At 46.0% G+C, this 15,675-nt stretch overlaps 1 protein-coding gene across 1 annotated transcript in view; it reads left to right on the forward strand.

The window, feature by feature from the left end:
* The first annotated feature begins 4,327 nt into the window (after window positions 1-4,327).
* Window positions 4,328-15,675, forward strand: part of tspan2b (tetraspanin 2b) — a 40,141-nt gene continuing 28,793 nt past the window's right edge. The window contains exon 1 of the mRNA XM_063209129.1: window positions 4,328-4,544. Within this exon, the coding sequence (XP_063065199.1) occupies window positions 4,476-4,544 (69 nt within the window). The 5' untranslated portion in view covers window positions 4,328-4,475. The remainder of the gene's footprint in view (window positions 4,545-15,675) is intronic.

Raw genomic sequence — 15,675 nt, forward strand, 5'->3', positions numbered from 1 at the left:
CAGTGTGTGTGTGGATAAGAATGCGTTTCTGATATCTGCAGGGCTCGGCGCAATGTTTTAAACTGCTCCCAGACCTGCTGTTTTCTGGACAGAGATTTTGGATTGTGTTTCCGAGGTCTGCTCAAGCCCATCGCCAGGTTTCAAGGTGATGACCTGAAATCCTTCCTATGACAACTGGAATCACTTTTGCCATCACTTTAAATATTTGTCCTAATTTTGTTCCTCTTATTTCTCCTCACTTGTTATGCCCCCTCCGCTGTGGTTGGGAGGCATTTTTATGTCAAACACTTTCATCCATCCATGCAGTCATGCATATGGGTATTCTACTCATGTGTATGTCAGTGTGTGTCCATGCATGGATCTGTCAGCATGATAGCATTTTTGAGACATATTTCAGAAGATTAAGCCTTCAGCAAAACCCTGGTACGACCAGTCACCGAAAAAATACTGACTGATTATATACGCAGTGCCACACAAGCCTCCAGGTCAAGGTCACAAGGCGAGGCCAGACAATCACATGTTCATCAATCAATGTGGCATGACCTGCGTATTTACACAAGGTCGTGGGGTCAAAGATCAATGTCAGCTCTCTGCTAAAACCCAAACCCCAACCCCCCACTTGGCGCTGCCTGCCTTTCAGATATAAATTCATAATGATATCAAGAGAAAACGTGTTACCGTCTGTGCCTGAGAGAAATCCTTTACGTGTTTGGTTATTGTCATCTGTGGCATTATAAATAAACAATAATAAATAATAATAGAAACGACTTCCTCTGAGTAAATGCACAGACAACATATCTTTGAGACTGGAGAAGCTGGTGAAGCCTCATATAGTATGAACATTGTTCTACCAGTGGAACGCTGTAATAGTCATTGAAATGACCTTACTACCATAGTACTACACCACTGCAACATTACAAGGAGCCTTTATACATTACTTTATACCAGGGGTACTCAACTAGAAACTGAAAAGGTCCACTCCCCAAATTTCCAATGTTTCCTGCATGGGTCCGAAAAAGTCGCTACGGACCAATGCAGAAAAGCCTGACTTGCTGGCCACACTGGCCTCTTGTTCGCTCACTGAGTTGTCATCGCATGGCAGCAAAATCTCACTTGACACACAATGAAAATAAATGATGATAATTGTAATACATGTGTCACACAGGTAGGGGGCACGCATAATTCTTAACGGCACCCCCGTTTAGAAGCAGTTTTAGACCATCATAAATATTTATTTTACTTTACCCAAGATTAAAACAGTCTCAGAGCATTGTCCCATAGTTCCCAATCCCAACAGTGACTTCCCAGTAGATGGTAGGCTACACAGTCAGAGGATCACCGTATTTATTACTGGTTGAGTCACACCAGCACGCAGCATGCAAAAAGAGGTGAACTTACATGGCACACGGTCACAGCACACTTCCGAGCGACAGAAAGAAAAGGCAAGACTGAGAGAGTGAGTGAGAAAGAGAGAGAGATGGAGGTAGAGAGGGCCAAGGCAGCATGCATCGCGGCGGGTGGGGCATCCAATTGAAGGCCATGGTGTCCAGGCCAAATCACTTGCATCTCAAGGGCGATCACTTTCGTCGCACCACAAACATCCTCCGAGGCAGAACCGACCGCAGCTTGGGACGCGCACCTCCACATCAGGCAAAATGCCGGTCGCGCTCCCTCCGTCGAGCTGGCGGCGCCTGGATGCCGATCATTAGGATCTTCCATGAAGCTCTCTAGATTCTCTTCATCCTCCTGACACCATCCGGTAACCGGCGGAGGCAATCCCCCACCCCTGCACCTGCTGTCGGTCCATGGTCGCCTCTCTCCGGCAGCCCTGTCCATGCAAACACAGTTCCATTAAAATTTCTCGCCACTCCGTAATCAGCAATCACATCATACCCCTTGCCCTCCCAACACCTGTGTCCCAATTAATCACATAATCACATGAATGAGCGTCTGTCTTGGCAGAGAACCCAGCAAGGTTGTTTACAACCGTCAATCAAATGTTGTAACACAGCGTCCATACTTTTGTTCCTTCCCCACAGGTCATCCAGAGAGCTTCATGGAAGAGCCTAAGAATCGGCATCCAGGCGCCGCCAGCTCGACGGATTGTGCAGTATTGTGTAGTAAACGGGGCTGCCGTTAAGAATTACCTGTGTGACATTTGGCGTAGTCGGCAGGATTACCAGGGATTGAGCGCTGTGTGCACCAAATGCGCCAAACAAGGATCTAATGGCTGATCGTATGGTCATGACAGCCCCCCCCCCCCTTATTTTTTTTAATAACGTGAGTTTCGACGAGGAATGGCAAGTGGGTGGAAAGACCAATGTTCAAACGGAAGAAAAAAGTGGGGAGGATGGATGTCCTCTGAACCGATTGGTCGGGGAGGGTGTCTTTGCGTGCAAACTATGGCCTGGTGTGAAGGTCCGCGACTAGAGTGGAAGTGCTACTTCGGAGGACGACCGGGGGGTTAGGACGCCCCCCCCACCCCAGTCCAAAAGTTATGTCTCTGCCTGGTACCCAGTACTACGTTAAAAACTCACCTCCTGTCCGCGCACGCCATCCGCGCATTCTCTCTCTCTTGCTCTCGCCCCTCCCTCTCTCTCTCTCTCCAAACCCAGTAGTTGTACTTTGACTCCCTTTTAACACCGCTGGCCTACCCAGGTGAATCGCAGCACACCTTGTTTGTAGTGAGCTGTGCCGTGTGCGAGAGCTGTGTAACTTCACCCCTAATGTTTAACCTAGACTAGCGATTGCAGTGTTGTGATTCACGTATGAAATAAGTGCAGCGATTACCTGCTTAGCCTACTTATAATGATGGACGTGAGTGCCATTTGTACTGCCTATGGAAACAAGCCTACTGTCACCAAGCTCTTCCTGTCTCCCCAGCCTCGCAATGGATGGACACCTGGCCACCGCTCCTTCGGAACTGATGACTGTGGGGGGGAGTCTCCAAGGAAATGGACATGGGACTGGGTTTGGGATTTCTGACTTTTATAGACTTGGGGTGCCCCAGGACTCTTTTAGATTTCTGTTTAGTTAATAAATATTATTTTAAAGGGACACTGTGTGAGATTTTCAGTTGTTTATTTCCAGAATTCATGCTGCCCATTCACTATGTTACCTTTTTCATGAATTCTTACCACCACCATCAAATTCTAAGTATTCATCATGACTGGAAAAATTGCACTTTTCATACATGAAAAGGGGGATCTTCTCCATGGTCCGCCATTTTGAATTTCCAAAAATAGCCATTTTTAGCTGCAAAAATGACTCTACTTGGATCATTCAAGGAAATATTTGTTTATTACTTCGTAAACGTTCATGTAAAGATCAAATTTGGCAATAGGCAGCCCAGTTTCCATGAGCAGCATAGTTGCAGTACCCTTTTTGACCATTTCCTGCACAGTGTCCTTTTAAAACTCAATCTTTGTGTCTTGGCGTATTTGTGGTGCACTGTGTACTCTCCAGGGTATTTGGTAAAGGAGGGGTTAGAAAAATGCGCACCTTCTCACCTGCGACACGGGGGTGCTTGCCTAGGGCCCCAAATTGATTAGAACCGTGCCTGAACAGAGGCCATGTCTTAACAAATTATTGGCAAATATTTCAACCATGAGGCTATTTTCAACATGATCAACCAGTTCCCTGTGGGATTGTGGATACTAATGGTCTTTACAGTTAACAGTTTATTGATTCATCTCTGCTGTCTCCTAGGCCACCCCACTCCATGGATAGCCCCGTCTTGTCCCTCCCTGTTTCGTGTGTGATGCTCCTCTAATCTATACTGCAGTGGTCATGATGCGTAAACTGCTGTTTACTGTACAGCCTAGTAGACCTTCCGCACTTGCGTTGTTTTATCCTTATCATTAAACTAGGGCGACTTACCTAGTTGGCTATGTCTACAAAGCGTAGAATGAATTAATTTTTGTATGTCACTAAAATAGCTTTAACAGTTGGTGCAGACCTATTGTGTCCTGCCTGAGCACTTTACTGATCCCACTGTTGTCTGCAGCGCCCTATAATGCGTAAAAGCTGCTTCTATGTCTCCTTGGCCGCATTTGAAGAGAACAGTCTACATTTTTTGTATGAAGAACTAGAGCTTCTTCCATCTTGCTTTTCACGTCTACCCTATAATACTTATATCAAGGCATTGATATTCACATAACATAATACAACTGTTGTTTGCCTTTGGTTATCACTAGACAAAATGCGAATACTTTTCTATCCAATGAAAAGAAAGGTCCCGCGTTCCCATGAGCAAATCGCCGCGTTGTGTTTCGAACCCCCCCTTAATTCACCCCTACATCATTTAAATGGGCGGTGCGGAGGGACTCCGAAGCATCGGTGTTGTTTAGCGCTGAAATTGACAGTCCTCGTGTCTCGGATTTCCATTGAGCACACCAAATAATAACTGCACTTTGCTATTGTTCCGGCGAGGAACAGTCTGACTTCACGTGTTTGTGACCACTGTTACCGTCAAGATGGGGAAAGTTGAAGGAGGAATGAAATGCGTGAAATATCTTCTTTTCATATTCAACTTCATATTCTGGGTAAGTTATTGGACCGTGTCTCTTATATTATACACGTGAGCTACTACTTGTGTGTTAGCAATGTCGTATTAAGTGGCGCATTGGTTGCGTGGTTTCTCTTTAATAAATTGCACTGTATGTTGTGCATCTTAGCAAGTGCATGTCGATGGAGCGTCGGCGCGTAAACTCTAGCGTTAAGCTGAAGTAAAAATCAATCATTCCTGGGGGCTTTGTATGGTAATATCCTAATAGACATGTTTTGAAGGGAAACACCGGTGGTATATCCCCGGTCTATTTTAATTTGCGTGTGTGAATTGTGCTGATTCTGGAAAGGATGACAGGAGAGGGGGAGGGAGGTTGCTGCTGCGGCTGAGTCCTGGCTCGTCGAGCTCAAATCAGATTTTCCATTGAGGAAAATCCGCCCCTTTTTCCTACGTGAAGCGTGTTTTGAAAGGAAAGGCAGGCAGGCTTTGCCTACGAACAGCATGGAAAACCAACTAAGCACTTGGCTCCACACTTTATGGGTGTTTTTATCCTCAAAAAACCCAAACGCAAAATAGTGGCAAGTGTCAACAAGATCATTAGAAATAATGGGGATACATAAGTCATGAAAGAGTCATTATTAATATTTCATTATACATGTTTAGTTTATTATGTTTAAGTCTCAAAAGTCTTTATTGTGTGCCTCTTACATAGTCTTTATCTTACATAGCCTTTATCCTTAAATGTTGTATATTACAGGCAAGACTTAGACTTAGAGTGCTTCATCTCCATTGAACTGTCCAACATTTCCTCAATGCATTTACCCCTGACAGTGCTAACGACATACACTTCAGACTCTGTCACCATCACATAGTCTCTTAAGTACATCCTTTCGCTTATGTTTCCAGCCACCTGCGTACATTCTCACTTCCTGCATGTATTCCGTTACCAGGGCCGCTGAGTCTGACAGCTTTGGTCGGGCTCAGGACAAAGTAATGTGAAAGCAGGGGCGCCACCAGAATTTTTGGGGTCCATGATTCGAATTTTGGGGCCTCGCAAGGGCCCCTGTCAGTGTTTGGGCCCTTAGAATCTGTAACACTCTATCCCGCTCCTAGCGGCACCCACATCTGAAAGGGGCCCACCTCCCGAGTCCCTACTCCTGTATACAATGTAATAGGGCCACGATTCTGGGGGAGCCCCTCTCCAGGACAACTGACCCCTTTGCCGTCCAATGTCGTCGTCCCTTCTCGCTATCATCCTGCACCTGTGCCACAGAGCCTTGCCGCTAACCCTCCCCCCCCTATATGTGCTCTGTGACTTGTAGTGACACTCAGTGCCAGGTGTGCAAGAGAGGAGTGGTACAACAGGGGCCGACGCCAACCCCGGGGGACTAGTAGTTGGGTTGGATATAGCAACCGCTCCTGTTGCTATGGTGAAGAGTGCATTGGGGAGGGGATTTGGGCAACTAACAAGGGCCATGGAGTTAAAAAATACAGTCATGCTTTCAAGGGAACCAACCCAGGCCTCTTTTCTAGTCTAGTGGTGTGTTGTTTTTTGACGACAGACTTAAAATCTGAGGACAGCCCAAACTTTGTTTGTTGTGGCTGTAATTGCGTAGCATGTCTGTCACATCTTGTAACAGCCAGCTCATCCATAAAAGTTCAAAAAGAAAATGTTAAGAAGTCCTCCTTATACACAACAGCAAGAGGGTTTTGGGCAGTGCTGGCTCACACATGACCCCTTCAGCTGTGGTGTTATAGACTTGGGCGGATATACGAGAGGAAAGATAAATAAAAAAGAAGGAAGTCTGCAAGTAGAGCTATGAAACAAACGGTACAATTGCCGACTGGCTTTCACACACATGAGTGCACGCACACCCACACATCAGAGTGCAGTGCACACGCATACGCATACGCACACACACACGCACGCGCACAGGCACACACAAACACACACACACACACACACACACACACACACACACACACACACACACACACACACACACACACACACACACACGTCACGTCTCTTCGCTTTACAACAAATCCCCCACAAACACACCATACATCCATCAGCATTCATCTTGTCATGGCTTCTGTTCTAAGTTCAGGACACTCGTAAACTCTAAGCCCTCACCTGTGTTGCAGTCAGCAACAGCTGTGTGTGGAGGCAACGAAGCACAAACACACTATTACCACAGCGTGACCCCGGGGTGAACTGTTGTTTACTGTATATCTCCTCTCTGCCTTGCCTGCATGACCAAAATTAGATAATATACATAAGATAATACAGTACAGATAAGCTATTATGTAACTGTTAAGCTGAAGAAGAAACAGTGCCTATCAAAAGACAAAAATAGATAAACTACTGTTTAGCTGAAGACGATTAACCCTTAGTGCAGAGCTTATGTTATAACCTTACTGTCACCAAAATTATAATGGCTACCGGTATCTTAATCTGTTACTTAAGGCTCTCACAGTAATGTCATAACAATGTTGTTATGATGTAGTTGAGTATTTCTAGCAAATAGTGAATAGGCCGGCCAGAGACCCCATCTGCAGTAAGAGGCTGCAAAAAAGATGAAAACAAAAAACGTTGAATCCTGAGAGAGATATGGAGGATGAGAAAGCGGACATTACTCCACTGTAATTGAGTGACTCTGCACCCTCTATACGTGTGCGACACGTGACCGGCTACACTGCGCCAAACACACGGTTACCATGGCGTGGCCCTGCTGTGAACCGTTGTATATACCTCACTGCTTGCCTTTACGTAAAGACAGAAACAGAGACAGTGCATGTGTCCTGTCCTGACTGCCAACTAATAGAACATCAGAAAGGCACACTATAACTTTCCAGCGAAAGAGGGTGATGAAAATAAAACAAACAAAGAAAAGCACCTGGCTAGCCAGAAGTAGCCTATTGCGGGAGGAATGAGAAAGCAGAGTGTTGACTGCACTGTACTGTTGCTGAGTGACTCTGCATGCTGTGTATATGCATGTGACACGTGACTACAGTATCGCCGGCAGCCTCTTTCTGTGCAGATGGGCCCGTGTTCACACTTTGCTTGAAAGACTCAGCTACTGCACCATAACAACATTGCTATGATGACGTGACCAAGTGACATATTAAGACTCTGTCATTACAATTTTGAGGACAAGAAAGCTATGACATAGGCTCTGCACAAAGGGGTTAACGGTGGATACAGACCATCAATGCACTTTCCACTTCTTCCTGCTGTAACTATATTGCAGTGGGGGCAGTCATTGTTGTACCTTCTGTATAAACCCAGCGGGATATAAAAAGGAAGTGCGAGCATTGATGTGCTGGTTCGTCTTGTTTATTTTCAACCTCCACCGTGGCATCTGTGTTCTGAATTAACCCCCGGGGGGGCAGCAGGCCATTGTAGTGTACAGTCAACAAGAACAAGAAGCTTTGATTTCACATGGTGTGTAATTTACACTGTAGTTCTGCCTTGAGTGCTGGAATTACTGAGTCGGCTTTTTACCGCAGTGAGATGAGGTGATAGCAAAACATGTGCCCGGCCTTGTAGTATTGCAGATTGCGGCTTCACAGGGAGTGTGCGAACGCAGCAACTGTGACACACACACACACACACACACACACACACACACACACACACACACACACACACACACACACACACACACACACACACACACACACACACACACATTTCGTCATCTTTGGCACATGGACAGGAGAGAAACAGAGTGTAAGAGAGATGGATGGAAAGAGAAAGAGATGGAATGAGAGAGTGGGAGGGGGACACACACACGCACACACACACACACACACGTTTGTGCATGTCAGTGTGTGTGTAAGAGAGTGTGAAATCCGGCAGCCTCCCTAAGAAATACAAGCGGGGATAAACAAGGCTTTGGACAAGATTGTTTTAGCCACTGTGTATGTATGTGTGTGTCCGTGTGTGTGTGTGTGTGTGTGTGTGTGTGTGTGTGTGTGTGTGTGTGTGTGTGTGTGTGTGTGTGTGTGTGTGTGTGTGTGTGTGTGTGTGTGTGTGTGTGTCTGAAAAACAGTTGGCATGATCCTGACCTAGATACAGGGACAGTGTAAAGAGAAGGGAGGCTGCAGCAGCGGGGAAATATTCACTGTGTCTGTTTGTGGGCAGTGAGTGTAGATTCGCTGTGTCTGTTTGTGTGCAGTGTGTAGATTTGCTGTGTCCCTGAATGTCAGAGTCATGCCCCCAAACCGCCCCACAAAGTCAGAGAAGCGTTCATAATACAATTCCCACAGTTGTCGTAGTAGCACAGGTTGTTTTTTTTCCCTTTTCATATGTGTCACTGTTAGTGTATTCTTGTCCAGTGTGTGTCCATGTACACCGGAATGATCCTCTACGTAAAACTGTCTGTTCCACAAAATCATGCAAGCGTCCATAATACAACTCTCACATAGTTGGTGTAGTGTAGTAGTACAGGTCTTTTGTTTGCCCTTTGCAGCTGTCTTGCGGCTATCAGTCATGGGTAGTGTTGGATAATACTTTTGTCTCTGTCATGTTAAGTCAATGGCGCCACCCTCCTTAAGTAATCTCTTGTCTTGAATTGCTTAGGGCACTTAGCTGGTTGTGGTTTCATTCATGAGGTGGGGAGAGGAAATTAAGGAAAAGGAGAGGAGAGGAGAAGAAAGGAGAGGAGAGAAGAAGAGAAGAGAAGAGAGAAATGCATGAAGAGAGGGAGAAGAGAGGAGATAAATGTAGAAAGAGAGGGAGAGGAGAGGAGAGAAATGTAGAAAGAGAGGGAGAGGACAGGAGAGAAATGTAGAAACAGAGGGAGAGAAGGAAAGGAGATGAGATGAGGGAAGGGATGGGATTGGTTTGGGGGGGAGGGGTGGTGTGTGTTGGCCTTTGGGGAGAAATCTCCTGGATATGTAGCCTTCAATCTGATAGAGCTGCTACTGACCTGACCCCACGTGTCTGTAGTGGAGGTCTGGCTGCTGCTGACCCACGTGTCAGTAGTCTCTAGTGGAGGTCTGGCCCCAATTGCAGGGGATTTGTCTTTGTTGGCTGCCTCACATACAGAAGGAGGAGGCTTTGGTGTACTGCTGAACAAGACTGAATTAGTTCTTGACATACTGTAAGGAGCGGCGCCAATCTGCTCGAAGCTCGAACATAATTCTTATGATTCCCTGGAAAAGCTTGGCAACTGTCAGACATTTCGGTCTAAGCCATCTTCATCTTGACATTCCGGTGATATAATCATTATTGGTTATGTACCGCTACTGTACAGAATTTCATGTTTTTGTGTTTACCTGGAAACAATGTGGGATGTGTTGAGGAGGAGGAACTTGTCAATAGAACATCATGTAAATAGATTTCACTGATGAGGTACGTGTTCTTTCCTGTGTGAAGAAGGACTTGTGGTATTTATAGTAGGAGTAACAAAGCCAATGGCACTTTGTTCACTCCACACAGTCGTCTAGCCATCATCATCTCTCCCAAAACACAACAAATAGCGCCAGCACCCGGTGTTTAAATATAGTAGCTCCCCGCATAACTTATTATGAGACTTGGAAAACCCATGGAAAACATCTTGGGTGCGTTCGGCTAGGGCGTGATGTGTGTGTGTGTGTGTGTGTGTGTGTGTGTGTGTGTGTGTGTGTGTGTGTGTGTGTGTGTGTGTGTGTGTGTGTGTGTGTGTGTGTGTGTGTGTGTGTGTGTGTGTGTGTGTGTGTGTGAGTGTGTGTGTGTGTGTTCGTGATTGGAAAAGCAGACAGTCGGGAGGCAGAGAGGGATGACCAGACCGGAGATCTGTGGGGAAAACAGGAGAGACTGTACAGTGACTGCACAGCCCCTTTTGTTCAGTTACTGTGTGGGTCTCCCCGGATGCACCTGTCACATAGTCGTCAACTGCAGTCTGGCCCCTGGTAGTGTGTGTGTGTGTGTGTGTGTGTGTGTGTGTGTGTGTGTGTGTGTGTGTGTGTGTGTGTGTGTGTGTGTGTGTGTGTGTGCATCTGTGTGTGTGTGTGTGTGTGTGTGCATCTGTGTGTGTGTGTCTGTCCTTGTGTGGTATGTGTGTGTGCGCGTGTCTCTCAGTCTGCATGTGTGTGTGTGTGTGTGTGTGTGTGTGTGTGTGTGTGTGTGTGTGTGTGTGTGTGTGTGTGTGTCCTTGTGTGGTATGTGTGTGTGCGTGTGTCTCTCAGTCTGCATGTGTGTTTGTGTGTGTGTGTCCTTGTGTGCCATGTGTATGAGAGTAAGCTGCAGAGCTGACAGTAAAAAACTAGCACATTCATTCAGCTGCTTGTCATGCACATATTTATCACCCAGGGCTCCTGCGCAGGGAGGTAGGGGAGAGGAGGGGAGGGGGCCCATAAATCTTTAATGATATTGTCAGCCGCTGTCACTGAACCACTGGAAAGAACAATAGGCAGGAAGCCATTAACTCAGCGACCCCTCGCTGGAAGTCTCCCCATTTCTCTCTCTCTCTCTCTCTCTCTCTCTCTCTCTCTCTCTCTCTCTCTCTCTCTCTCTCTCTGTTTTGATCTCTCGCTCTCTCCCTTCTTCTCTCTCATTCTCTTGCTTTGTCTCTCTCTGGGCAGTGCCAAGTCTCTCTCGCTTTCTCTCTCTCTCTCGCTCTTGCTCTCTCTCTTTCACTCTAGATCTCTCTCTCTCCCTCCCTCTCTCCCTCCCTCTCTCTCTCTCTCTCTCTCTCTCTCTCTCTCTCTCTCTCTCTCTCAGTGTCAAGACTTCGTCAGGGGAAAGAGAAGTGGTCCGGTGGGGAGGGAGGGAGAGGGTAGAGGGACCGGAGACAGGGGGTGGTGGGGCGAGATGGTGGAAGCACTGTTGCTTTAGCTGCCAGCGAGACAGTCTCGGTAGAGACCAGAAAAAAACACCCCATACTCATACCCTTAGCTCATATTGGGGCTGGCTGAGAAAAGCAGACAGCAGAGCGAGAAATCAGAGTGTTGAATCCACTGTAACTGAAGGACTTTTCTCAACTGGACCACAATTTAGGGACTACAATTTTCCATGGTCATGACGTTGTGACCCAATATATTGTCACACCATTGGAATGTTTTGTTAATTATCAAAAACGCATCCATGCCTTTAAAGGAACAGACCACCCTTTTTTGATTTTCACATATTTGCAGTATTTCCCAACATTATTCATGAATGTGCATATCATTTTCGTCTCAGTGTTTTCAGTACTTAGATTTATTGGATCAGAATTATTAGCATAGCTTAGCATAATCACTGGAAGTAACTGGTATATTTAGCATCAAGCCACAAGTGGTCACTGGACGGAATTAAATTGCCGTTTTACACTCAGGTGAATTTTACATTCATTTTAAAATGGTTTGTAAGTACATTTGATTGTGTTTTATTTTGTACCATAGACTTGCATTGCTATGCCTAATGTGGCTATACTTTTAAACGGGGCAATGCAAACACATAGACGAAAATTATATGCACATTCATAAATAATGCTTGGAAATACTGCAAATATGTGAAAATCAAAAAAGGGTGGTCTGTTCCTTTAATAATATGCATCAGCATTCGCTGGAGAGGAGTATTACCCATGTTTCACTCTGTCTTTGACGACGTCACAGTCATTTATTCAATATCGCACCCTGTTTCCATTTTGTGACTGATAATAAAAGGGTCAGTTCATACATTTTTACACCACAGTTCACAGCTCAACGCACCCAGGACTCCTCTTCGAGACATTTTTGGGTCCCGGCCCACCAATTAAGGAACTGGTGCTGTACATTATGCTGTACACTATGCATGTGACTCATGGCTACTACAGTATACTCAGCAGCCAGGAGAATGTAGATCCCTCATCTCCCTGCTGTAACTATATTGCAGTGGGGGCAGTTAATACACGTACCAACACTGTGGCGTATAACTAGGGAAGTCTGTTGGGGAGGGTAAAGGGACAGGGGAGTAAGTGTGTGCGAGATGGTGGAAGCAGTGAGCACTATTGCTTTGGCTGCTGACGAGACAGACAACCCCTTTTTGCAAAGCCTATGTTATAATCTTAGTGAGTGCGTATACATGCAGTTCAGTATCCCGAATATGATCGGGATATTATGTATCCCGAATTTGCGTTTGCGCATGTAAACACTTCAGTATCCCGAATAAGCCCTTATTCGGGATACTGAGAAATCGGGATATGCTAGGTGGAGTTCTCCGAAAGAAGCCGGGATACTGACGCATGTATACACCTTATCCCGAATACAGGGGCTTCCCATGGAACGCTGTTGCTGGTATCCAGGCTACACGCATTTGAAGAGAATTCTATAACGGCCAAGAATGTAGACTGGGATATAACGTTCTGTGCGCATATAAACACATTATCCCGAATATGATCATAACCGGGATATGCCTCATATTCGGGATACTGAACTGCATGTAAACGCACTCACTGTCACCAAAAGTCTATGTCCAAATCTTAATCTGTTCTCTCTGCACTGTCATGACAGTGTTGTTGTCATGTAGTTGAGTCTTTTCAACAATGAGTGAATGGGCCACCGCCGTGCCCATCGAATGGTGATACAGTTATATGTCTCCAACACTGGCTAACGCACCCACCACCTTGACTTGCAATTCTGTGAGAAAGGCTGTACTCATACCCTTCTTCTTTTGGGCTGGCTGTCTCACTCACTGCCCCCGGCCCCTTCTACCCAGACATCCACAAAAATCCCAGAATTAACAACCTGGCGTGTAATGCTATAGCGGGTAGGTCAGGAGCAGGACTCGCCGGCCTAAGGAATCGATGTCTTTCAACTCACGTTTCAGACCAATGTGGAAAGCACATCTCTTGTAAAAAAAATATCCCCACGTTGATTTTTTTTAAAAGATTTACTACTGTCTGGTTTTGAATCGCTGCGCTTAAGGTGCTTGTGTTTCATAAACCTGCATGGTCTGCTTACTTTTACTATGTATGTCCCTTTCCTCCACATTTGGGTGTAGAAAGTGTCCATTTGGGATTGTTAACTTTTGAAGAAGTGGACAGAGGTGCCGGTGTTGCCTGAATTGTCCTGTATGAAGGAGAGCGCTGTGTGTGTGTGTGTGTGTGTGTGTGTGTGTGTGTGTGTGTGTGTGTGTGTGTGTGTGTGTGTGTGTGTGTGTGTGTGTGTGTGTGTGTGTGTGTGTGTGTGTGTGTGTGTGTGTGTGTAGCGGAGTTGTTGTTATTGTGTGTTATGGCTTCAACTACCGGGACCCCCATGTATTTCCCATCATGCAGCGTTCATAGGCCGTACACAGTTGGAGGCAAAGTGTCTTTGTGGACCCCTCCCACTCCTCCCTGCCTCCCTGCCCAAAGATCTCTCTCTCTAAGCTCACAAACAATGACATTGAAAGTACCCCCTTGAACACCCCCCTGAATCCCCCCTCCTACACACACACACACACACACACACACACACACACACACACACACACACACACAAACAAGACATACACCACCAGCGCCACTACAATCTATTTTCCCGCCCTTTGAACTGTCCTATTAATCCGCTCACACCCCAGACTCTCCGCTCTCCGCTCCCTCCTTGCCTCCCTCCACCTCCCCCTCTCTCTCCTGCTCACACCCAACACTGTCCCTCTCCTACTTCTCTTCCTCCCCCTCTCTCCCCTTCTCTCCTTCTCTCTCTCTCTCTCTGTCCCTTTCCTACTGCTCTTAACCTCTCTCGCCCTCTCTCCCTCTCCCTCCCCCCCGCTCTCTCTCTCTCTCTCTCTCTCTCTCTCTCTCTCTCTGTCTCTCTCTCTCTCTCTCTCTGTCTCTCTCTCTCTCTGTCCTGTATGCCTCCCCTTGCCCTCTCTTATGTTTCCAGTCGCACACATACTCGATAATAACAAAGACAATCAAAGGATCCTCATGCAGTGTGCTTGCAGAATAGGGAGGAATGTGAAACAATGAGGAAGAGCACAAAAGAAGAAGTGCTGTGGAACAATTGAGGGATTGTGGGCCTGGCTTGCGCTGATCCATATATTAGTCACGGTAGGAAATCTGTTCATCATGCCAAACATTTTTCATTGCTTCTGACATGGCCCAACCAACCCCACCCTACCCTGCCTATTTATCTCCATTTAGTTCTTTATTTTTTATTCGCGTTTATCTTTTCTAGGAATGTTTTTGTGTCAATTCAAACGTCTACTTTATTAAAGTAAATTTAAAGTCATATGTTTATTAAGTATATTTTCTTTGTTCATCACAACAGGTTTGAAAAACATGTAGTCCACGTTTCATAAATATGTATGATTTTTTGGTTAAAGCTTGTTTTTTTCCCTCTGCCAAGCAGGTTGTGTTTTTGTGTCTGTTCACAGAGTTATGCAAAAGCTAAGGTGTCATTTGCATTAAATGTCAAAGGAATAGCCTACCCTGTGCGGTTTATGCTACAGCTCTGACCAATAGCATCCCTCTGCCAATTTTCTTTCACTACAGTGGCTTTGTGTGTATGTAAATATGGCAAGCTTGTGTTCCATGTTCTGTGTGTGTGTTTGTGTGTGTGTGTGTGTGTGTGTGTGTGTGTGTGTGTGTGTGTGTGTGTGTGTGTGTGTGTGTGTGTGTGTGTGTGTGTGTGTGTGTGTGTGTGTGTGTTGAGGGGTGGGGTGGTGGCAGGGGGTGCTCTTGTACAGCCTGGTGTAGGCCACATTGCATTGTGTGATGACCTGGGGTGACAGGTGTTCCTGGCAGCTGTTGACGCTTGGCTTCCCAGAGAGCCCCTCAATACCGGTAGTGTACATGTCTACAGCCCTCATACAGTAGCCTACTATGGAACCTGCTCTGCTGTCTTGTACTCTCAACCTTCCCCCCACCTCCTCTTTTGATATGTTTTTATCAATGTAAAAAGAAGGCTTCCAAACTTGTTGGCTCAGTGGCTTTCCAATTTGTAACGTGGTGAAAAGCGCTTGCAAAGTGGATTTGGTGAAGTAGGCTGCTTCTTTATGCAGTTTTGAAAGGTAAATATTTCCGCTTCCCACCTGTAGGGCAACTGAAGAGAAAAATATACTGTAGTGTTTCTTTAACCTGATCTTCTACTTCTTTCAGACACGCACACGCACGCACGCACGCATGCACGCACGCACACACACACACACACACAATGTACACACAAATGTACTGTATGTATGGACTAGGGATGGGCATACGGTGAAAATTTCTTCGTCGATCGTCGGGAGAATTAAT

Source organism: Engraulis encrasicolus, chromosome 10 (genome assembly GCF_034702125.1).
Source record: "Engraulis encrasicolus isolate BLACKSEA-1 chromosome 10, IST_EnEncr_1.0, whole genome shotgun sequence".
Taxonomy (NCBI): domain Eukaryota; kingdom Metazoa; phylum Chordata; class Actinopteri; order Clupeiformes; family Engraulidae; genus Engraulis; species Engraulis encrasicolus.